This window comes from Coturnix japonica, chromosome 1, assembly GCF_001577835.2.
Source record: "Coturnix japonica isolate 7356 chromosome 1, Coturnix japonica 2.1, whole genome shotgun sequence".
Taxonomy (NCBI): domain Eukaryota; kingdom Metazoa; phylum Chordata; class Aves; order Galliformes; family Phasianidae; genus Coturnix; species Coturnix japonica.
The window spans coordinates 76,063,100-76,088,437 of NC_029516.1; the positions used below are offsets into that span (position 1 = coordinate 76,063,100).

General features: G+C 43.5%; 1 protein-coding gene across 3 annotated transcripts; it reads left to right on the plus strand.

The window, feature by feature from the left end:
- Positions 1 to 25,143, plus strand: TMEM45A (transmembrane protein 45A). Of its 3 annotated transcripts, none has more exons than XM_015876943.2 (6): positions 1 to 269; positions 9,330 to 9,539; positions 10,798 to 11,010; positions 11,479 to 11,663; positions 13,787 to 13,932; positions 21,421 to 25,143. In XM_015876943.2, the coding sequence occupies exons 2-6, from the start codon at positions 9,350 to 9,352 to the stop codon at positions 21,512 to 21,514; spliced, it is 828 nt and encodes a 275-aa protein (XP_015732429.1). In that variant the 5' UTR covers positions 1 to 269; positions 9,330 to 9,349; the 3' UTR covers positions 21,515 to 25,143. The 3 variants fall into 3 exon arrangements, with proteins under 3 accessions (XP_015732429.1, XP_015732438.1, XP_015732447.1); XM_015876952.2 differs by lacking the exon at positions 1 to 269 and adding an exon at positions 308 to 572; XM_015876961.2 differs by lacking the exon at positions 1 to 269 and adding an exon at positions 9,081 to 9,209.
- The last annotated feature ends 195 nt before the right edge of the window (positions 25,144 to 25,338 follow it).

Here is a 25,338-nt window from a genome sequence, read left to right on the forward strand (position 1 = left end):
TATTTCCGCGGAGAAAACCACGATCTCCAGGGAAGAAGGAAAACGAGAGAGGAGTGGCCGTCCCTATCCCAGCCCCGTGCCCGCCGCTTCCAGGGCCGCCCCTTCCCTCTTTCCTCGAAGCCCCCGGCGCTGGGCGAGGACTGCGGGGAGGAGCCCGCCCGCCCCCCCGCGGCCGCCGGCTCCAGGGGCAGCTGCAGGGCGCCCTCCCGCGGGGCAGCCCGGGCCGGCAGCGGCGGCGCCGAGGGGCAGCGGAGGAACCGGCGGAGCAGGTAAGGGAGCGGTGCTCCGCTCTTCGGCTCTCGCAGCCTCTCGGTTCCTTTTCGAAACGGAGCAAAGCTCGGGAAAACTTTTCCAGCCTCTGCGTCTGTTGCGTTTCGTTTCGGTTTTACAGCGATGGATCGCGTTCCGCTCGCCCAACAGCGCTTAATGCTGACTGGGTATCCAAGGGGTGCGTTGTCCTTCTTGGAAATGGCTTTTGGAGATGTCAGAGCTCAGGAACTGATTGTAGAACTACTTGAAAAAGTGTGCTTTTTCCCCTATTTCGAACGGATTCTTTGAGGATTGCTATGCACGTACGTAGCTCAGACTTGTGATTTCTCCAGTGTGTGCAACTTTGTTTTCTTTGCCTTATAGTGCTATTTTTGTCATCCTCTTTGAGTTACAGCTTGTGCTGTTCCATACATCACTGTAAGTACTTTGCCATTTGCAAAAGGAAGGTATTCAGCATCAATTTGATATCAAAACTCATCACTGACAGCTGTTACCTTTCCAAAGTTTGCTCAGAAGTTTTTTTTTGCCACTTTTCAGTGTTGTTTATGCAGATGTTTCCTGTATCTTTCTCTTTACAAACATGGTTGGGTAAATCAAACAAATTTATCTCAGTTGTGAAGAGCATGGATAGAAATATCTACAGGGGCAGAGAAGCCAGATGAATTTCAAGGGGCAGCGTAAATAATTATGCCAGTGTTTGGTTGAACCAATCTCTGTTTGCTCTCACATAGTGAATCTGCCAGGAAATACCATCTTATGATGTTGCAGACAAGCCAGCGTGGCAGCACAAAATTGAGACTTGTGCTTTTCAGGCTTAAGACAGAAATAATTGAATCACAGAATGGTTGGGTTGGAAGGGACCTCAAAGCCCACCCACTTCCCATGAGCAGGGCTGCCCCCACTAGCTCAGCTGCCCTATTCAACCTGGCCTTGATTGCCTCCAAGGATGTGGCACCACAGCTTCTCTTGGTAACCTGGGTCAGCTCTTCTTGATGCCAGAACTCTTGTCAGCTGGCTCGTGCTCTACTTCAAGGTGTAGCTGGATGCACTCACACACTACAGTGGTGGGGATTGGCGATCACTTTGATCTTCTCTAATTTGACACGAGTCAGGCAAGCTCCTAACACCAGGCATTGTAAATAACACTGCTTTTTAAAATATCTGTGTTTTAGAAGTGAGTAGCACAACACTGTCGCATTCCTTTCTTATTGTGCAGCATGAGCCAGACCTTGAGTGCTGGCACAGCGTTGTGCCTTGGATGACAAGAAGGTGCCCTAAGTCCCTTCTCATCCAACTATGCCTGAACTAGGACCTGCTCTAACATTTTAGTGCTCTATTAGCAAAATTCTTAAAACCTCTTTGCATGACTGATGACACTTGAGCCATTTCTAAGAGTGTAGAATCTGAAATACCAGTGGTTTTAGATGAGTTGCAGGCCTGTTGGGATCCCAAAGCTCCTGATCAGCAACAATGTCCCTGCTTGAACCATTTCCACTGCCAGCTGAGGGACAGCAGGGGCTGCTGCTGCTGTAGCTTTGCATTATGGAGTACTCATCACATTCCCTGATGATGTTGCATTAGCTCTGGCTGATTCACATCCATCGAATGAAAGTGATCTTGTAATGACGACCCGTACCTGCTTCTGTGGGGTGTTTTAATTTTTCTAGCTGGGATACTTTGGAGAGATATTATATTGACTACCTTGCCAGCACTCATTCATTAGTGTTTTTATTTTGCATCCACCCTTCTGCTGTTGAAAGCCTGTTTCTCCCAAGCAGTAGTGGGTAGAGGCAGTGCATTTGTTTGCCCTTGTGACAGACAGTACATCTCTCCATGGCTTACAGAGAAAAAACTTCCAGGTACAAAGGCAAGTCTGCCAAGGCAAAGCTCTTGATGCAAATCCCACCTTCAGCTCTGTTGCTTGCTTTATAAGAATTACTCACAAGAAAGCTTTTAGTCTTTTTTTTTTCCGTTCATATCATAACACAACTCTGTAAGCCCTGTCCTCTATCATTGGTTACAGAGTCCAAATCCTTGAGATTTGAACACATATTTGAAATCACTTTGTTTGCCTTTTCCTGCTGAAGCACTTGGGGGCTCATGCAGGGGCCCATACACCACAGGCAGGCAGGATGGCGGGGGGTGAGGAATCGCGTAATGAAATACCTTCAGAAATCATACATTCAGGAAAAAGAGGCTGTGTCTCACAGGAGTCAGCAGTTTCCATGAGAAGCCAGCACACAGAACACACATGCTGCTGTGCTCCAGTCTCCTCCCTCACAGGGTACGGGAGGAGCTCTACTCTTGGAGGCGCCATCTGCTTGGTGCCCAGTCAGGAGCTATGATGAGCACTGCAGAGCCTGGCTGAGCTGGGCTGTGGGGTTTTGGTATGAAAACTGAGTCTCACCTGTGCACACTGTCAAGAACTTGTTAGTACTCTTGCATGTATTGATGTCAGCTCCATCCCATTTTTGTTAGCTTGGTACTGTCCTTCAAGTGAAAGCTTACCAGCATTTGCAATACGTGACACTTGTTCATGTTTGGTCATTCTTTAAAACAGAGTATTCTTAGTAATATACTTCTGCTTTCTCATTCAAAGGCCTTGGTCACCCTAGCAACTAGTACTGCAGGATGAAGTGCTACCTTAATACCTTTTTCCTCCAGTAACTGCTTGCCACAACCCCTGTAACTAAAGGATAATAGCTCATACTGAGCCCTGTCTTTGATACCTGAAAATCTGTTCTTCTCCAAAGATTTCCTCACTTCTTTCAGACCTGGCATATTTGCAGGTGGAAAATACCTTCTTGGAACACTCAAGACCTACATTTTGATCAGTTTTCTATTGTTAAGATGCTTTAAGAGCAGTTCCATAGAAGGAATGCTAATATAAACCAAATCTTGCCTTATTACATTTCCTCTCCAGAGCTGGGCTTTCAGTTCTAAATCTCCAGCTGATCCAACAAACTTTTGATCTCCTGATATTTTTCTAGCACATCTAGCAGGAAGAAGCAAGAATGTAGGTAAACACACCTGGAACTACAAGAAGCCAGGAGTTATAGCAGACATGTCCAACCAGCAGCCCATGGGCCTCATGTGGCCTGGCCCATCCCACTCTGCAGCTGCTCCCTGCCCCACATCATCATGGTGGTGACTTTGCCTCACTGAATGGCCTGGCCTGGCCCTGGGCATGTATTCATTGCTCACAGCAAACACACAGCACTGTGCGACTGGCACTGTCTGGGCTGAAAATAGGACATCGGGTCATGCAGTGCTGATCCAAGTGGTGGCAAATAATGTTATGCATTTTGGTACGCTGGCTGAACAGCCCCATGGACAGCAAATAATGTGCAGACGTGCCTTTTGTTGTCATAAAGGGACTTAAGAATAGGTTTCAAGAGTGCTGAAAAAGTCCTCCCTTTTTTGGTATATTTGCAATTCCATTTTAGTCAGCATAACTATATTATCCGCAAATTTTCAAATGGAATCAGGCATTCAACTCAAAAGCTTGACAGTGTCTTTCTACTGGACTTTTATAAGCATTCTCTTACCAGAGAAAGATATTCCTCGCTTCAGTAGTGCTTTATCCATGTCATCGCTTTTGGCAGTACGTACATTTGTGAGCCTCCTATTTTCTGATGTTGGCCCACATCAGAGGCAGATGTTGGTGGGATGTCTTTTATTCATGGAACCCAGGAGCAATCTCTTTAGCATGGTTTGAGTCTGATGCCCCAGGAGGATCTGTGCATTGGAGCAGAGTTGAGGGAGGGGAAGGCAGGGAAGTATCTACTTGTGCTGTTTTACACTTAACTGCAAGCAGTGATAGGAAATAATGGACTATGTGTGATCAGATTGGAAGTCTTGGAAACTTCTAAAAGTTTCATATCCCCAGAGAAGTAGCTGCTCTGATGTGGAGAGCCAATGGTAAGATAGTTACAGCATGTTTATTGTCCCCGGGTAACCCCTGAGATGAACTGCTTGAGTATGGGAGCAGAAACGGAGTGAGCAGACATGCAGAGGAAGAAAAAGAAAGCCAAAAAATGGAGGGTCACGAGAAGTGAAAAAACACAGCATGGAGCACTCAGGCTGAGAGGGACGAACGTTGTGGAAGGAGGAGCTGCTCTTGAACAGGGGGTACTAAAAGAAACACAGTAGTTTTGATTGCGGGCCCAGCCCAGCCCTGTGAGGGATTCTAGCTTAGAGTTCCTCCAGTCTTAGGCCAGTATATGGACTTCTGATCATTAAAGCTTTGGGACTTTTGGTTTTCATCCCTGTCTTCTTGTCAGCCTGATAATTCAAGCAAGGTGTAAATTCTCTTGTGGATTTCAGAGATACCTTACTCATAACATTTCTTTTGACCTAAAATTCTTTATCTTCCACCTCCTTAAATCAAATCTATCAGGGTTGTACAGCTGTTTTTTGAAACATCTCAAGAAGTCTCATGTGCTGCTTTCACATATGCAGTGCTTAGCAAAAGTTTAATTTTGTGGTAGCCATGAGCAATCCCACCTGGGAACTTGGGGCTGTAGCTGTTGAAACACTTTTATTTTGACATGAAATTAGTATTGTAAACAGCAAACAAAATAATTACAGATACTTCCAGATCAGCATGACCCTTTGTGATGTTCACAGTTTAATGTCTGCAGGGTAAAAGGCACTTGAATTGTGGATGCATCCTTGCTTTCAAGTAAATTTGTCTGGAATTTTGTTCACCTCAGATGCATTAGAATGTGCTGGATTTCAGTTTTCACTGGAAGATGTGGGATCATGAATTGTGCATTCACTAGAAAGTATCTAGCAATGTGTTACTTCCTCCTCTTATCAGTGTGCATTATTTATACTGACGTAATGATTGATTACCGTGGGCACTGTGGATGAATAAACACTGTTTCAAATATTTTAAATGCCACAATGTCTATTTCCTAATCTGTGGCAGAAAAATAACACTTTATTTTCACCATTGCAGTAACTTTGCTAACATTTCATATTCTGTTTTAACTTCTGTTATCACACAGTTCTGCAGCATTGCAGAAGAGTGAGTTTGTGGACTCGTAACTCCTGTCATTTGGGGGGAAAAAAATTGTTTCTGGTTGACTGTCCTCTTCAACATCCTCCAGGGCCTGATAAACACAGGAAATTACAGGGCATGCTGATGTGACAGAAGAATGTGCAGGCAGGGAAGCTGTGTGCTGTGCTGCTGGTTCTGACTGAGTGGGTGCGTGCAGCCTCGTCCATCTTAGGCTATCCTGCCCCAGGCTCTGGATTTTGAAATGGAGAAGGGAAGAAAAGCACATCTGTCTACTTCTCTAGCAAGTGACTGAGCAGCAGGAGCTAGGTGATGCTGCTTACTTTTCCATACAGCTTCCAAGTTATGCTTCAGTCCCCACATTGCGTCCTTAAGAGATCTTGACTGAAACCTGTAAAAGTTATGAAGCTTTCCTCTCAAAAAAAGTCAGAGGATGTTTGAATCTTTTTTTTTAGTTCTGTTTCTCACCTTCCTTTCATTTCTCTACTAGCATAAGTGAGATGATTTTCAGGCTAGAAAGGCAGCTTTCAGTACCCAGGAAAATGCATACCATTTCTTGCATGCTTGGCTTGATCATTCCCTCCCTTCCCTCTTGATCCCCACATTCCCTTCTGACCTCAGGGAGAAAGGTGCAGTCTGAGCTGGGGAATGAATACCCAGGGTACACAAAGCTTTTATAGTTACAAGCGGAATCTGTGGGCTGCCACCGACAACCTGTATTTGCTTGGCAAAGCTTGAGTGTAAAAATACTTCTGCAATACCACCCAGCATGTAATTTCTGGAAAGGCTTAAATCATGCAAAACTTTCTGAGATTACTGCAAGAAAAATGATACTTTGAGCTCACATGTGCAAGGAAAAATATGTGTCTCACAGTCACAAGTAGCTGTAAATTATTCTCATTACTTATTCCAGTCAGCTGCAGAAACATTGCCTAGTGCTCAGTATTTGAAAGCTACCTAGACAGCTGTTCTATTGTCTTGTGATTAGTTATCTTTTCCTCCTCTTCTCCTGACACCACAGGACCACTGGGTCCTGGGTGAGACTCATAGAATCATAAAATCAAGGGAATCTTAAAGATCATCAAGCTCCAACCCTATGCAATGGGCAGGGCTGCCACCCACCAGCTCGGGCTGCCCCACCCAACCCAGCCTTGAATGCCTCCAAAGATGGTGTATCCACAACCTCTCTGGGCAGCCTGTGCCTCACCACCCTCTGAGTAAAGAATTTCTTTCTAGCATCTAACCTAAATTTCCATTCTTTTAGTTTAAAGCCATTTTCCCTTATCCTAATCCCTAGTAGACTCTGTAAACAGTTGGTCCCCCTCCTGCTTATTATAAGTTCCCTTCAAATATTGGCAGGCTGCAGTGAGGTCTCCTCGGAGCCTTATCTCCTCCAAGCTGAGCAAGACCAATTCTCTTACCCTTTCCTCATAGGAGAGGTGCTCCAGCCCTTTGATCATCTTTGTGGCCCTCCTTTGGACCCACTCCAACAGCTCCATGTCTTTCTTGTGCTGGGGGCCCCAGGCCTGGACTCAGTACTCCAGATGGGGCCTCACAAGGGCAGAACAGAGGTAGACAATCCCCTCCCTCAACCTGCTGGCCAACTCTCCTTTGATGCAGCCAGGACAAGAACAGCCTTGGCATTTTCTCTGCTTGCATCCCTGGCCGGTGCTGAGCTCTATAGAAGGGTTGGCAGATGAAACTGTGGCTGTAGCTCTTAGAAAGAGGGGGCTATGCCAGCAACTCTGGCCCTGGCAACAATAAGGATGGAAGAAGTTCTGGGATGTGCACGCCCCACAACATCAGCTCTCCTGTGGTTTATCTGTTAGCTTATCGGATAAGACTGTGTGAAAATAAAGTCTCAGACTGATTACTGGGATGGGCTGCACAGAGAGTTGCTGAATTCCCTCTGCTCCCCACAGCGGGGAAGGCAGCAGCCTGCCATGGCCGTATGCTTCTCATCCTGCCAGGTTCTGTGGGTCCTCACAGTGCCCTTGGCATTATAGAAAGCCCACAGTGTGCAGCTGACAGAACTGATGTGCATCTTTCTGAATAAACTATACAAAAAAGTCCCCATGTCTCCAAATGAACTCAGACTGGAGGGTTCACTCCCTTAAACTAGTAATAATCAATTTTACTGCATACAGTAATCATTCTTTTTCTGGTTCTGTTTTGTTTTTTTTTGGATATAAAAATATATATTTCCCTATTTTCTTCCTTTCCTTGTTTTGAATAGTTTTGAACAGAATATCTTGATGGATAACCCAGATTTATGGCAGAAAACCTTGCAGTATTAGAGCTCTAAATGACTCAGGTTATTTACTAACACAGTCTACAGACTGAGATTTACCTTTGACATTTCATATACTGTGCACTACAAATGACACTAATGCACGGTTATTTCTTTGAACCTTACTGCAGCTGTGATCTTCCGGAGGTTGGATTTCCATAGATTTCATTTAGCTTTGTAATGCAGTATCTTGCTTTGATGAGTGGAGCAGAATACAGTTTTTGAATGATACACACCTGTGATGAATAATGAAATATCTAATGAACAAACCTTTTTAATGAAGGGTGTTCATTGAGAGCAGACATATTGTGGGGAAAAGCCACTTCATTCGCCTCTCTTCTCACATTAATTCAAATAAGGAAAAAAACTAACCTGTCTGAAAAGACATCAATGCCATTTGGGCCAGCTTGTTTTAGAAGAACAAAATAGAGCAACAGAGCTGTCCCCTCCTGCAGAAATCCCAATAAAACAAGCAAATAAAAAACCCAGCAGCTGGTTTATCATCGGTGCTAAGCACTGGGGGGTTTAGAGCCCAAGTCAGAATTTTATGAGTGGGAATGGATGTTTCCATGGCCATCACTTTTCTTCTCAGTGAGCAGAGAGTGGCATACTCACGTTGTTTTTTTCCCTTCTCCTTCGTGGCTGTATAGGTCACTTCTCTTCCTGCAACCACACAGTAGTTTTATGGCAACTGTATGACCTGTGTATGTGGAAAAGTTTTCCCTTCCTAAAAATAACAAATAGAAAAATAATGCTTTAAGTGGAATGTAGCCTCCAGAAATAGGAGTGGGTTCACACTACGTGACTAGGCAGCATTACGTGAACCATCTGCAAGCACTCTGTGGCCTGCAAGCCACAGTTTAAAACTTATGCAGAACTGACCATAGGAAATACTTACTGAAAAGAAAAAAAAAATCAAACAAACAAAGCCTCTGTATTTTGTTAATGCCCAGATGGCTCCAGTGTAGTGCGATGGTGAGATTTTTAAGGAAGCAACAATAATAACAGAAAGTGCATTTTGCTAATTCTCTTTAAGTGGTTATACTTGATTACATGTTGTCTATGCAGAGATTTTGTGTGCCTTTGAGTCATGATGCACGGCAACTTGGCTTATAAAAGCTTAAAGAAAAAATGCAGTCTGATCTTAGATCTGTAATTTTCATGAAGAAGCTGCTGGAGCCAAGTTAACTCTCCTGGAAGTTGGGATGATGCCCCCAATTATTAGGTCCTTTAACGATGCTGCTATTAAACACTGATGAAGCATAACCTTATAATTCAGCTCAGTGTACTTGATGGGGCAAAACATGGCGAGATGATGGTACGCAATTCATTTATCAAACACTGAGAATGGTTCGATGCTTGCAAATCCTCACAAGGCATTTGGATTGAAATACAAAATAACGTATTAGTAAGTGGTTGCCCATAAGATCTGTACACAGTACATTTTCCCCTCTGTCAGGTATTATCTTGATCTGTGGAACAGAGAAACAGAATAATGCTGTGAAGGTGAAGGAGCCAAATTTTGAATATTCTTCAATACAATGCACTTCAGGTCAGCACCCTTGCAGCTGGGTCACTTACTCCTGATCTGCAAAGCTGCAAAACTTAGGAGACTGGCTGGATCGTGTGAGTGCTTATTTCAGTAACACTCTTTTGATCGAGGCAGAAAGATCAGTTAAAATGATAACCCACAGAATTCTCCTACAATTCCAATAATGTCTGCTTCTTTCTTTTTTATACCCTCAGGTATTGCACAGTAGAAAACCATGGGCAATTTCAAAGGCCACGCACTCCCTGGAAGCTTTTTCCTTCTTTTTGGCCTGTGGTGGTCAGTGAAATATCCCCTGAAGTATGTCTGTCGAAAGAACAAGAGCGCTTGCTACCTGGGCTCCAGGGCAGGATTTCAGCGCCTGGAATTTGTTGAGGGCATCATCAAGGCTGTCTTTGCTCTGATTGGTAAGTTGGATAATATGCTTTTAAAAAGTTATCAAAACCTGAATAATAATGTTCACTTTGAGGTGTGGGTAAGGGCATCTTTCCTACAAATGCCCCAGTCAGTGTCTAGAGGAAGACAGGCAACTAAAACACAAATCCAGTGGAAAGAAAAGCTATCAGCTTAACTTGTAGTAATTTCAATTCCAGTAAAAAACGTGGATGAGAAAGTTTGGCAAGGATGAACATTTAAAGCAGCGGAAGGAATGAAAACTGCTGCTTCTGTGTTAGGAAAATTCAAGAGAAAGGTGAAAAAGTCTGCATTAGTTTTGTAATATATCTCCTTACAGAGAGGGAGGCTGGCACATGCTGTATTAAACAACACATATAACTGTAATGACTGAAAAGCATGATGTATGCCAAACCCTTCACAAACTTAATTGACAATACAAAGTGTCCTAAAGCAGCTTTCCTTTTTCTAGAACACTGTTCAGTTAGCAAGATAACAAGACACCAAGGTAGGGAAAATGATGGAGTAGAATTATAAACTCTTTATATGTCCTCATGGGACCTTTAATAGCTCTGCACAGCGGAAGGATTTCCTTTTATGGTTCTATCATAAAGATCTCCCTTGAACTAAGAGTTTGAACTCTGCCATCCTGCATATTGCAGGAGACTGAAATGGGAAGTCTTTCTTTTGAGAACTTCAGCATGTGTTAAACCCATGTTTGAAACACTGGGAAAGACAGCTGAATTTTTTACTCAGTAGCAATTGTTTAAAAATAAAAAGGAGAAGAAGAAAAAGCACATAATGGCCGCGTCCATTTTCACTAGTGGGAACTGCAGGATGAACATAATCCCATCAGGAGTGGAGTTCAAGCCTGGCTTCCTCTGGCTTTCTCCTTTCTGGATTGTCTGATGCTTAATATATGCTTGAGCTCGCTCTGTGGTCTTTCCCTCAGCAAATAAATTTACTTCGCCTCTATTCCACCCACTGCCTTTTTTTCCTCAAAATGTATAGAATATTAATGTCTTTGAGGCCTCTGTGCCTCCATCTGAATTTGCACTACAGCTTAGAAACTACTGGGAATGATTGAACTGGGAAGAAGAGAGCAAAACAAAGTAATCACATGGAGCAGATTTCTGGAAACTGGACTCAGATGTCTGACATTGTGTTGCTGTATTGGTGTATATTGCTGCCTCCATTGTTTGTAAAAGCTTTCTCATCAGTCTCTATCCTAAGCACTGGGATAAATAGTAATATTTCTCATTTCACGTGCAGGAATGGTGGCTGAGCAGTTTGTTCCGGATGGACCTCACCTGAAGTTGTATAATTACGAGGAAAAGCACTGGGATCACTTGATGAACTGGCAGCATGCCACCATGTATCTCTTTTACGGCATTTCAGGCTTGGTTGACATTGTGGCTCATGGGACTAACACATTGCCGGTGGCCATGGACAGGATGATGCTTTCCTTAGCAGTTTTTATTGAAGGTACTCACCTTCCCACTTTACCTTTCACTGCAGAGGTGCCTGTGAAACTGGCACACAGACATAAGCCCTTTGACTAGGATTCTCAAATTAGCCTTAGAGAATGAGCAATACGAGAGCTGAGCATTAGACACTCTGAAACCTTCAAAAAAAAACAAGCATTCCTGCTAAGGATTTGTCCATGCTGTAGCCAAAGAGCATGGACCTGCAATACACAGGTTCACCTTTGCTTTCCTAAGCTGCTAAGATAGTAACATGAATGTTGTGAGAATGTTTTAATTAAATGCTCAGTAGCTCAGGCATTTGCTTCAGTCTATGTACCGAGAGGGTATGCTGCCAACATGCGTGCTTCTACCTGCACAGCTGTCACACACTGGAACTACAGTACAGACATACTCAATTTTTACTTTCTGTGAGCACATGATATCCCTCTCGTTACACTTCTTACTTAAACTACTCAATTTATTCCAGGTTTCCTTTTTTGTTACCACCTTCATGGGAGAGCCATGCTGGATATTCACGTTCATCAGTTATTACTGTATGCTATCTTCGGAGGTGCTATATGCATATTTCTGGAAGTTTTCTTCCGTGGCAGTATTGTACTCGAGATGCTCCGTACAAGCCTCTGCATCTTACAAGGCAGCTGGTTCTGGCAGGTGGGTCACTGTTTTGCCTTGGGAATGTCTTCCTTCACCAACATTAGTCATTTACCCCTTCGCAGGTGTTTGAAAGCTGATATAACAGCTCAAAGGACTCATAGAAAACAGCACATCATTAATGTGCCTTTAAAGAGGTGTTTTACAGACAATAGGCCACTTCTGTTGTCTTTTATCTGAATCAGTACAAAAAACAATGTGGTTTTGTTGAGCTCTTCCTTGCTATAATAATTAAGCGTCCCCTCTGATCTCTGTAACATCCTATCCAAATCTGCAAGCCAAATGGCAGCTATTTTACAACCCTGCAATGTTTGCTGCTGTGGGAACAGGGGGTCAGTGCCCAGGGGAGAATGGTAAAGGGGAGGCAATCAGCTCCATTGCCCGGCCATGAAGAAGAATGAAGGCACAAATGATTTTTCATGCACTGAGGCAGGTTGCCTCTTTCTACATTCTGAAAACATTTCAGCAGTGGTAACCTACATTCAAAAGGTATTTAAACTCCCAATTCCCATTAATTGGGTACTGTACAGTTTAACTTCTTCAATGTTCCAGCACGTGAGCAGGGGAAGTAACAGTCTAGGCCTAAGTACGTTTACATACATCTCAGTCTAAGTGCATTTTGGACTTGTCCAGAAAGGACTCAGAATGTAGCTGCCAAGTGTTGGCTTATGTGGGATTCTGTAGAATTAATGGATATTTCATAGCATCCCTTTGCTGTTAGAGAGAATCTCATAAACTGCTACAAACTTATAACAGCAACAGGAGTGCTGGTAACTCCCTGTGTTTGATCTTATAGTGGAGAACTGAGGTCACTACAGTGATTTTTCTTTCCGGCATGTCTAGACTGCCTTCTCATTTTTATATGCTGGCCAGACACGATGAATAAAAATGTTTGCTGTTCCTTAGGAGAACTGGACAGTCAGCAGCAAATCAAACATTTAAATACTTGCTTTGGCAGGAAGACAGACCTCCTAAACGGTAGTATTTTTCTATAAGTGAACCCAAGAGCCCGATGCTGCGGCACTCATTGTTTTATTTTCTTTTTTGTAAACATTTCTTCACTGATTTAAGAAGCTTTAGAAAAGAGGAATAGGTTCCACTCTTTTATTCTTTGTTGTCTATCTAGTCAAACTTTAAAACAAGTTATTTCATCAGCTCCAGAGACAATGTGTTTTTTGTTTCAAAGAAAAGGCTGAAGAACTAAAAATACAAGAGATTGAAGTGCACTTTTTTTTTCACACCCACACTAGACTTGAACTGTATGCGTGACTAAAAACCACATACTGGCTTCAGCATGACAAATCTGTAGAAGGTAAAGGAGCTTTCTTTCTGCATCATCAACACCTTCATTCATTGAATTCTCAGCGTGTAAATGCAAAATGCTCTCCTCCCCTCCTTCTTCCTTTCCCCCTTTTCCCAGCTCCCAAATCCTCAACTAAATGGCTGAGCTTTGAAGAGTGTCATACAGTGCAGAGAGGAGTGGCGCTGGTTGGGTCTGACTCCTCACCAGCCATGGGGTTACTAATATTCTAGCTTATAGAAGGATTTGAATTTGGTCTTCCCCAGCTCTGACTAAGCAAATCAGCTATATATTTCTCACAAGTTTGTAGCCTTGGGTAAGAAAGCTGCATTTTTACTTTATTACAAAACCTGATGATTTTCCTGGATGGAAGCAGATCTAGGGCTTGCCTTTATTGATTTATTATTCATCTTCTGAATTGTTTAACACATTCTTGGACAATGTTGAGAAGAAGTGAATACATGTGAGTGGCTGTGAGGGTTTTTTGCAGTGATGAGTTTGCAGTTTGTAAAACATGTGGCTGAGAATCAACCCCTTTCCCTACTACAAGTGGTTCTGGTTGTTCTTAGTCTTGTTGGACCACTCAGTCACTCTCTGAACAAGAACAGAGGGATTCTGAAACTGGCTCTGTGTCTTCAAAGGCATTTCTGCACAAAGCTCTGCGAAATTATCCATCCCATCTGAGTGTGACTACAAATCTGTTTGTAATAATCAGCACTATAAGCAAATGGAATGTCTGCTGTATGATGGATAGCATAATATATGATACGGCACAGCATACGCATCACAGGATGTCTGCTAAGTATCTTTTATTTTGTTGCAGATTGGCTTTGTTCTTTATCCTCCAAATGGGAGCCCAGAGTGGAATCAAATGGATCATACCAATATGATGTTCCTGACCATGTGCTACTGCTGGCATTATGCTTTTGCTTTTCTTATACTTGCAGTGAACTACACAATTGTCAGCTGGTAAGTTAACTGACAACTGTCTATAACTATGGAGACCTGTTTGTTTACCAGGAGCTTTATTTTTGGAAGACTTATTGTCATGGTTTTGTAATTTTGCTATCAGTATCAGTATTCCACATCATAACATCATGTAAAGTATGGATACTTCTATTGAATGTGCAGTCCACAGAAGAAGACTACATATCCCAGAGAACAACAGGGTTAATGATAAGTCACGGGACCAGGACGCTGTATAATCTCGTTCCCAGGCTGGAGTGCCCTCCTTCTTCTCTTCGAACTTCTTCGGAGAGTGGGAAGCGTTCCCAGGCCGTGTCCGCCTAGAGCTCACATGTAAGCCTCTCTGGTTTTTCGTGGAGGAACACTCTCTCTTTTTTTTAGCAATCTCTGTTTCGATCAATTTGTTAGCCTCAATTATAATTATATTTGTGTTATCTTGTATTCGGCCTCAATTTAGTAAAAATAAGTTTTCCTCCTTAAGCATTTGTCGCTGTTTTAATCCACTCCCTTTTTCCCACCTCACACTTCCGGGCCCCCGGAGGAGGGGCGCCCTCACGGTGGATGAGCTTCCCCTGTCACGGGCATAGGTAAATCTCAGTAACCCGTGCACAGATCTTTTTTTGGTGGAGGAATCGGGCATACATTAGTAATCTTTTATGTTACTCTGAGCTTTTTAAGCCTTTTAGAACAACTCTATCTTTACTCTAAAGAGCTCGTTAGGTGGAGTGTTTAATCTTTTCGTAGCTGCTCCTAACTGGAGAATCGTGACCTTGAATACTCAATTGACAAATTGTCAATCATTAAGGGCTGCTGTTTATCATTCCTAAGCAACTGCCGTAATCTAACTTTTGTGTTAGAAAACAAAGGGATTTCTTTCTCCCTTAGAGCAAAGCTAGCTAGCTCTGACTTTTACACGAGCCTGCCAGCTATGAATCCCACTCTTCATCCCAGTTGTTCTGTTTACAGCGGATTGAAAGGCAATATATTGACTCTAAAGTATTGGTCAATCTATTAACCCATAATTTGGTGTTGTGGAATTGTGGCAGGTAATATAGCCTAATAAGGTGGATACTGAATGAGACACCTTGCCACTGGTTACTTTTTATGCGTGTGGTATGGTAAGAATTTTGGCACCTTACATCCCAGATGGAATTGTGAATCTTACAAAATACACTTGCCATCCCAGATGGAATGGCGATCTTACCAAGTACTTGCATCCCAGATGGAACAGGCAATTTTACAAACACACACCATGTTTAATTCATTGTACAAGGCTAAAAAAAACCCTTATTAATTTTAGGTTGTACCTCAGATTTCCACCACCTTTCCAATAACTGAGAATAAAATCATAACTTCGCTAATTCCAATGTTATCCCTATTAATAGTAAAGCAATATACATGCTTTACCTAGCATTCGTATCCATAGTGATCGGAAAAGTCTCCCGATCTCCAGAAACACAGAAATAGCGATGACTCGAGACTCTAAGCGGAAGTATTGCAAATTAGGAAAAGTCCTCATTGAAGCATAGGGGACCGCGCAGTCGTCATGGGTCATATTCACATCTTGATACCACCTAAGGGACCGCTAAGAAATTAAGTGAGATACTTTGGGGTCAGAGATCTAAAAGTGAAGTAAACCTTAATGTGGGGTTTGGCTTAATGCATAACCGTGCTTTGTATCAATACCTATTCTCTGGAGAGAGAGAGTTTCCGATCTGAGATTCAAAGCCCAAGTTAATATTCTGATCAACGTCACAGGAGGCATCAGTATGCAATATATCAGTTGCCCCTGTGAAGGCAAGAAATGGAAACGGGTGTCCACCGCGTCTAGAACGAAAAGAAGGAGAAGCACAGGGGGGGCTAGCAGAAGACCAGGTGCCGGGCAGTGAGCAGTCCAAAGATACCGCGTAAAAAAGCAAGAGGCAAAAACCTAAAGCATGAAGAAAGAGACTGATGATGAGGAGAAATCACCTATTGTCGACCTCTGAAGCTGACTGAAATCCAAGGCTCAAGAAAGGAGTTCACACGGCGTCAAGGAATGAGGTATCCTTGCTTGGTTGCTTCGCTCGCTGTGGACAACGGGCCAACAGCTTGTCTCAGATGGTAATGAAGCTCGCCAACTAGGAAACATTGCCCAAGATGCAGGTATCGCACAGAGGGATTAGCAGATGTTTGGATGGGAGCGCCTACTCGTCTGGGTTGCGGCTGTTAGAGAAGCCGTGAGAGAAAGGTACCCTACTATAGGGATGCTTTGAAGCCTAAATTTGATAGTTGGAATACCGTCCAAAAAGGTATTCAGCGCCTGAGGGAATTGGCCATGGGCGAAAATGTTGTACAGCCCTGATCCAAGTGAACTTGACCCTGAAGAGTGAGGGCCGATCCTGAACATGTGGCAGAAAACACAAGTACAGCACCAGAGAGAATTGCAACAGTCATTGGTAACAAGGTTTCTAAAAGGGTTCGTGGACAGATTGGCCCCGAGTTGTTGAGCTGATTATAATGCTTCAAACCACTGATCAGCAGCTCCCTCAACTGCATGCCGCGCGTTTCGCCATCTCACGGCTAGAAAACCGAGTAGATGAAATGTGCAAGAAATTGTTTCCATCAACTAATCATAATGATGATCCCGTAATAGTATCAGAAACAACTGATGAAGGTCAATCCTCGGTACGGGCCACCAGGTCTAGAGAGGATCTGATCAAAGTATTCCAGTCCTACTCCTCACCTGCATCATTCAAAAGTCTCAGCGTGTTAAACGAGCACGCATCTCCCAGCTCGAGCAAAGAACAACAGTACGATTGCACCGCGTGTTTCCATGTGGCGCTACCTACGTGACCGTGGAGAAGCATGAGGAAGTGGCATGATCACGCACACTTCTGCACTACGAGCACGGGTGAAAGAACTACTAGACATACCAACCACCAGTGAGTTGCCTCCAGTCATCACAGGTAACCAATAGAGGGGCCTGCCCTCAGTCAGGGAGGGAAAGGATAATAGAGTTTATTGGACTGTGGTGGAGTCGATGGCCTGGCACATCAGAACCACAGGAATATAAGGCGCTGGTGGATACCGGTGCACAGTGCCACCCTAATGCCCTCCAAGTCATGAAGGGACAGAATCAATCCATATTTCTGGAGTGACTGGGGCTCTCAAAGAATTGACTGTGCTGGAGGCTGAAATAAGCCTCACTGGCAAAGACTGGCAAAAAACATCCTATTGTGACTGGCCCAGGGGCTCCATGTATACTGGGTATTGATTACTCAGAAGGGGGCATTTCAAGGATCCTAAGGGGTATCGATGGCCTTTGGGATAGCTGCTGTAGATATGGACAAACATTAAGCAGACTGTCCTGTTTTGCCTGGCTGTCAGAGGACCCGTCTGTTGTGGGGCGCTACGAGTAAAAGAGACAGCAGGTACCGATTGCTACAAAGACAGTGCACAGACGCAGTATGCACCAACAGGGATTTCCTTGCTCCCCATTCATGATTTGATTCGCCAGTTGGAGAATCAGGGAGTGATCAGTAAACTCACTCACCTTTTAACAGTCCCCATATGGCCAGTGCGTAAAGCCAGTGAGAATGGAGGCTGACAGTAGACTACCGTGGCCTGAATGAGGTCACACCCCCATTGAGCGCTGCTGTGCCGGACATTTGGAACCTCAGTACGAGCTGGAGTCAAAAGCAGCCAAATGGGTATGCCACCATTGACATTGCCAATGCCTTCTTCTCTATTCCTTTGGCTGCAGAATGTAAGCCACAGTTTGCCTTCACCTGGAGGGGCATTCAGTATACTTGGGAACCTGTTGCCCCAGGGGTGGAAACACAGCCCAACCATTTGCCATGGGTTGGTCCAAACTGTACTGGAACAAGGTGGTGCTCCTGAACACCTGCAGTACATTGATGACATTGTTGTGTGGGGTGATACAGCAGAAGAGGTTTTCACACAAAAGGAGAAGCAGATCATTCCAAATTCTTCTACAAGCCGGCTTTGCTATTAAGCGAAGCAAAGTAAAAGGACCTGCCCAGGAAATTCAGTTCTTAGGTATAAAGGTGGCAGGATGGACGTCGTCACTCCCAACAGATGTGATCGACAAAATCACTGCCATGTCTCCACCACTAGCAAGAAAGAGACACAATCTTTCCTGGGTGCAGTAGGCTTTTGGAGGATGCACATTCCAAACTACAGCCTCATTGTAAGCCCCTTTATCAGGTGACGCGAGAAGAAGAACGATTTTGCATGGGGCCCTTGAGCAGCAGCAGGCTTTTGAACAGATTAAACAAGAGATAGCCCGAGCTGTTAGCACTGGGCCAGTACGGACTGGACAGGATGTAAAGAACATCCTCTATACTTGCTTGCTGGAGAGAAAAGGCCCCACTTGGAGTTTGTGGCAAAGAGCCTCAGGAGAGACCCGAGGCCGACCCCTGGGGATTCTGGAGTCGATCATATAAGGGGTCTGAAGAGTTGCTACACTCCAACTGAGAAAGGAGATCTTATGCCGCGTATGAGGGGGTTCGGGCTGCTTCCGGAAGTAGTCGGGACTGAAACCAGCTCCTTTTGGCACCACCTCGACTGCCAGTGCTGAACTGGATGTTCAAAGGACAGGTTCCCTCCACTCATCATGCTACCGATGTCACCTGAGCAAGTGGATTACGCTGATTACACAGCGAGCCGCGAATGGGAAACCTCAATCGTCCAGGAATCCTAGAGGTAATCATGGACTGGCCTGAAGATAAAAGGTTTGGAACATCACCAGCAGAAAGGTATCACGTGCTAAAGAGGCCCACCAATCAAGAATTACCAGAAAATGAAAAGAAATATGCCCTATTCACAGACGGATCATGTCGCATTGTAGGGAAGCATCGCAAATGGAAAGCTGCTGTGTGGAGCCCCACACGACAGGTTGCAGAGGCCACCGAAGGTAAGGGAGAATCAAGTCAGTTTGCAGAGGTAAAAGCTGTCCAGCTGGCCTTAGATGTTGCTGAACGGGAGAGGTGGCCAATGCTGTATCTTTATAACTGACTCATGGATGGTGGCAATGCCTTAATGGGGGTGGTTACAGAGGTGGGAACAAAACAACTGGCAACGGAAGGGTAAATCTGTTTGGGCCGCTGAATTATGGAAGGACATTGCTGCCCGAACAAAGATATATATGGTTGTAAAGGTGCGTCATGTGGATGCACATGTGCCCAAAAGTCGGGCTACTGAAGAAACAACAAAAACAACCATCAGGTAGATAAAGGCTGCAAAAATTGAAGTGGCTCAAATTGACTTGGACTGGCAGAATAAGGGTGAATTATTTCTAGCTCGATGGGCCTCATAGGACCTCAGGTCATCAAGGAAGAAGAGCGCGACAGTACAAATGTGGGCCAGAGACCGAGGGGTGGACTTAACCATGGACGCTATTGCGCAGATTATTCATGATTGTGAAACATGTGCCATAATTAAACAAGCAAAGGATGAAACCTCTCTGGGAGGAAGGCGGTGGCAAAAGTATAAATATGGGGAGGCGTGGCAGGTTGATTATATCACCTTGCCACGATCTCGCAGTGGTAAGTGTTATGTACTCACCATGGTAGAGGCAACCACTGGGTGGCTTGAAAACATACGCAGTACCCATGCAACTGCTCCGAAACACCATATTAGGTCTTGAAGAACAAGTCCTGTGGCGACATGGCACCCCAGAAAGAATTGAATCTGAATAATGGGACACATTTTAAAAAATTCCCTTATAAATACTTGGGCCCAAAGATCATGGCATTGAGTGGATTTATCATATTCCTACCATGCACCAGCTTCTGGTAAAATTGAACATATAATGGGTTGTTGAAAACTATGTTGAAAGCAATGGGTGGCGGAACATTTAAGCACTGGGAGAAGAATCTAGCAGAAGCCACTTGGTTGGTGAATACTAGAGGATCTGTCAATCGTGATGGTCCTAGTCAATCTAGCCCCCTACCCACTGTAGAAGGAGATAAGGTCCCTGTTGTACATGTAAAGAAACATGTTGGGAAAAGCTGTTTGGGTCCTTCCAGCTTCTGGAAAGGGCAAACCTATCCGTGGACTGTCTTGCCCAGGGACCTGGGTGCACTTGGTGGGTAATGCAGAAGGATGGGGATGTTCAGTGTGTACCACAAGGGAATTTGATGCTGAGGGAGTGCAGTCAATAATTTTATGTATTTATATGTATATATGTTTGCATGTGTAGTGTATTTTAGTTATTATAGTATTATAGTTGTACATTTAGTTATGTTACATGTAATTCTACTGTTTAGCTATCATAATTTTACATACGTGTATATATATGTATATATATTTTAACCATGATGTAATAATTAGAATAAGGGGTGGAATGTACATGGTTTTGTAATTTGCTATCAGTATCAGTATTCCACATCATAAACATCATGTAAAGTATGGATACTTCTATTGAATGTGCAGTCCACAGAAGAAGACTACATATCCAGAGAACAACAGGGTTAAATGAAAGTCACGGGACCAGGACGCTGTATAATCTCGTTCCCAGGCTGGAGTCCCTCCTTCTTCTCTCGAACTTCTCGGAGAGTGGGAAGCGTTCCAGCCGTGTCGCCTAGAGCTCACAGTAGGCCTCTGTCGTTTTTCGGGGACTCTCTCTCCTCGTTTCGTTCAATTTGTTAGCCTCAATTATATTATATTGTGTTAATCTTGTATTTCGGGCGGCATCATATTTAGTAAAATAAGTTTTTCCTCCTTAGATTGTCGCTGTTTTATCCCACTCCCTTTTTCCCCCTCCTTTCCGGGCCCCGGGAGGGGGGCCCACGGGGTGGCTTCCCCTGTCACGGGCATAGGTAAATCTAAGTAACCCGTGACACTTATTCGGCAAATCAGACAGTTTCCACAAAGTAATTAATTGTCTTGGAAGGTAAAATAAAATTAGCTATAGCTAATCAGTGAGGAAAACATGACCAGTTGCTTCAGTAGAAAGGAGAAAAACATTAATCAAATACAGTTTGGATAGAATAATGCTTCAAGCATTGATAGTCTTCCACATGTGTAACTGCATAACTTGCAGTGAGTTAGAAGTTGGGGAGACCTTTTCCCCTCTTTTCAGTGGTTGTCCTTACTAATCCCAACTGGATTTAACAACACGCTTAATGACTTGAAGATTATTGGACAGGTTTCACTGCTACTACTTTCCTTTGACTTGACCTGATTTTTTTTAACTAGCTGGTTTCATCATCTGATTTCTAAAGACAGCCCTTTTCCTTGCTTCACAGTGCTAATCGTGACAGAATTATGACTGCTGTGTAAACTTTGCTGTAAAGATGATCCTGATCCTCTTCACAGTGTCTTCAGCAGTGGCCTGTTACAGGTCTTCATAAATCAATCATCTGAAAGCCCTGGTTAGATGCAAGAGTTGAATAGTTTTTTACCTTCTAAAAGTGGCCATGTTTGTCGTTGAGTCGCTGTCTGATTCCTAATAGTTATGACAAACCTTTCTTTTTTTTTCTCCAGGGCAGTTCGGTCAAAGACAAAGCAGTCTCAATCCATGGAAATGGGATTACTGAAAACATCCGAACGAGATCAGGAGTCAGAAGATGAAATTTAGTATGAATATGGCTCAACTAGTTTGCCCGCTCTACCATTCGGCTAACTGATACCTCATTTCTTGAATTGTTTACCGTCTTATTTGCTCTTTACTACAGCTTGCAATGGAAATATCATAACCTAAGGACTGTCTACATCTCCACAGTTAGTTCTTTATTTGTGGAGGGTAAGCTTGGTACTGATTCGTGTTGGTGCCACTAGTACCTTGCTTATCACATGCCTCAGTGAAAAACAGACTAATATTAGACATGCTCAAACTTGAGCGAGGTGGCATTACCAAGCCTGTGTGTTAGACTCATTAAAAGCTAAGCAAAATGTTTTCCATCTGCTGCTGAACGAATGGCTTTGTTTCCACAATTAGGGTGTCCAAATATGTGCGTTTGTTGAACTGCAAACAGCACAGCGCATAAACAAATCTGCAGACCTGGAAGAGAGTAGAACAACATACAAAATCACAGCCTTGCAGCTGTCTTTTATAACAAATTCACATCTTTGCTTGTGGCTTTATGTTAAACGGAAAGAACTACTCACAGCATTTCCTTCAACAGTGTGCTGTGTGTTCACTCCTAAAGTTCTGTAGGAGGACCATGGGGGTGTACAGTAAATGCAAACCACCACAGTTCCTTCCTTTGCCTAGATAGTTGTGCCTCTTTGCTATCATTTGGCTTTGAAAGGCAGTGAATTGACTCTGTTTCTCCCCAGCACACAGAGAACCTTCTTTTCCAGTAAAGTCGTCTTGTGTCAGCCCCTAGCTGAAAAGGCAGCTCCTTTCCCCAGTCTGTTTCCTTCCCTTAGGTGGGATTTGGTGCAGTTTCAACAAGGCTTGGGGGCAGACATACATCTATACACAGCAGCTGGATTAGGACTAGGTGATACTGAACTGTGAGAGGTGGATGAGGTGGATTTGCACCTCTTCCCACAAATGCTGAGCAGTCTATACAATGCAAAACAGTGATCAGTGCAGGGGCAGAGGTTCTGTGCCCAGCTGGCCACTGCACTGTATAATAATAATAATTTAAAAATCCTTTTTTTTTTTTTTTTTTTCCCCCACTGGAAAAGCTGCAGCCAGGCCCTGGGTGCCCTCTCCAGCACTCAGTCTCACTTGGGATGTACTCCAACCTCAACAGTTGCAATAGCAAAATAACTGATACGTGGCAGAAGGCAGCAGAAAAGTGAGTGTTTAAGCACACTGCCCCCGTGGGGCTAACTCCTGCAGCCTGGCTCTTTCTCTCCCAGTATCTTACAAAACCTGGCTTCAGCAGCAGGGCAGCATATGCTCAGTTTTCCAGGGGTCTGATGACAGGAGATGTGCTGACGGTCATGGCTGATGATGCACAGTCAGCTGTAGTGAGGTGGTTATTCTGGAAAATAGCTTCTAGCATTTAGAACATTCCACCTAAAAATACTATTTTCTAGTTGCTGATGCAGGAGTTCTGTTCAAATAATACTGGGTTTGGTGCTACAGAAGTGTTTCTTCTGTTATTCTGCTATTTCCATATTCTCCTGAGGGAATGCAGAACCAGGCTCTGGAAGAAAGAGTTATAGAGTCAGGCCTCTCCAGTTTCCAGTTTCACCAGAAGAATGAGTAACATAAAATTACTAATTGTGGTAAGCTGATTGCTTAAAAAGATGAGGAAAACATAGTTTTTAGCTCAAGGGGATCAGAAAAAAAATAGCACTAAAGGCTTTTTCTAAAGCTATTTTACTTCATTTATAGGATTTTCCCTTTTGTCTCCTCTCTTCCAAAGAGTATTTTCCTTAGATGCATATGGTGTTAATGCTGAATTTTAGAACATCAGGCTTACCAGTGCCTTTCTAAAATAAGCGGGGTCATTTATTTTGAAGGAGATCTTCAGAAAGAACTTTTCTTCTCATTGACAGAAGCAGTGCAAGTTTCTTTGGTGCTTTTCTCAGCAAGCCTGTTTAATACTGTACAAATAGTAAGGTGCGGTATCTCTAAACTGAAGTGAAAACCTAAGAAGGAAAGTTGACATGGCTGACTTTTGACGTGCCTTCTTAGGAAGAGTTCAGTTGGTCCTTTTCTAAATCATTTTAGCTCTTTCTTTACCAAGTGTTATGACTCTTGAAAGTAGTGTCAGATTACCTATTTGAATCTACATCAGGATGTAAAACTAGCCGGCTCCCAGACATTTCTATGTTTACAAATGTAAACTGGGAAACTGCAAATAGGTGGTCTGATATCACCATTTTTCTTATCGTTTGCTCCTCTTTACTATCTTTCTCTGAAGTGCCTCGGAAATTTTGGCAAGCTTTAACAAAGTGTGTCTCAGGACATCATTGTAGAGTAGATATCAGTATGGCATTTTTGCAGCTCTCACTTTGGTGGCAGTTTTACTGTAAACTCTGAAGGGACGGATATTTAATTCCCTCTGAAAATCTAGGACTTGAATTTGATTACTGCAGTTCCATTAAAATCAAATTTTCTGTGGGTGTAAGGAGAAGGATCCTTCAGTTTGCTGAGGAGCTCATCTGTTAATAGCATCGGGGTACCTAAGCCAAATGCAGTGTATCACTCCACCCAATTGTAACCCAGTACTCACTCATTGCACTACATGGCTGGGGTGTAAAACTTCCAAAGTGCTGGGAAATGGAGAAGCTGGTTACTTATTGAAGAGAACCAGGGGAATGTTACAAAAGTCTATCTCAATGAGCCAGCATCAGTTGGCCAAGTGACAGGCCCTCATGGGATTCAGTCACCTGAGCGTGCTGGGAATATGGCAGTTGCTTAGCAAAATACTGCTTTTTCAGAAGCAGAAAGTACCAGTACTTGGACTTAATGACCAGAAGAGCCACCAGCTGCCACTTTTTCTCATGGGACCACCTCAGCCTCATGAGTTCAGCTCTGTCCCTATCCATGTCTGGATGTTATTTCAGCAGTGTTTTTCTGTCTGTTTTCTTGTGAGAGAGCCTTAGCAGAACTCAGCCTGCTGAGGTATCTCCTGGATCTCCCCATGTTCCCCTGTGGTGAATTCCCTGTAAATGATTAGAGACCACCAGACACACCTGCTGGTTGTGGTGCTGCTTTGCTTAGCAAAGGTGACTCTAAAGAAGCCTGAAGTGGAGGTGAGTGCTATTAACAAGAACTGCAGGATGCACTGCCTCTGAAACCTCTCTTTCTGTAAGAGAAGGCGGCATTGTATTACCAGACTTGAAGAAATGCAAGTAAAACAGGTCCTGAAGTCTTAAGGAAAGAGCAGTCTCTTGGATTATTGTTTTTTTTTTTTTTTCAATATGTAGGGTGTTATGGTGGGATTCTATGCATAATGTATCACAAAGGACAGAAACGTTTCAGGGGTGGGTTTTCATTACGCAGAACATCTGACTCAGTCTTTTCAAGTATTATTTAAAACAGATGTCCAAGAACGGGAGGGTGCCTGTATGGTGGAAAGCATACAACTGTTGGCATTTCACTAGCATCTGATTTTGCTGGAATTGAATGAGTGGAGGCAAGTGTGACAAGTTTGCAAACACCACTCAGAAAAGGTAGCTGCTCTCAAGAGAATTTAAATTATTGTTAAATATTGGTGCCTTTTAAAAACGATATGGTAGTGTATAATAGACAAGATATGCCTGTAATTTTATTTAAATAAAATCAGTTTATTCATCTAAGATGTCTGTCATGTTTCCAGGGGACAAGTAATCATTATGAGGCAGGATAGGATGGATAGACACATTACTCTGACAGCCCACGTAGAGTAAATTTCGCAGTGCAGAGGATTTCATCCTACATACCGAGGTAACAAAAAGCTTTGGTAAATCTGGTACTTTAATGTACTATATGGTTTGGCTTTGGTGGTCTATGGC

Excerpts from the sequence above, each read along its gene's own strand:
- TMEM45A (XM_015876943.2), top strand. The coding sequence starts at position 9,350 with ATGGGCAATTTCAAAGGCCACGCACTCCCTGGAAGCTTTTTCCTTCTT. Across the intron at positions 11,011-11,478 it reads CTTAGCAGTTTTTATTGAAG|GTTTCCTTTTTTGTTACCAC; the intron begins GTACTCACCTTC and ends AATTTATTCCAG. Across the intron at positions 11,664-13,786 it reads AAGGCAGCTGGTTCTGGCAG|ATTGGCTTTGTTCTTTATCC; the intron begins GTGGGTCACTGT and ends ATTTTGTTGCAG.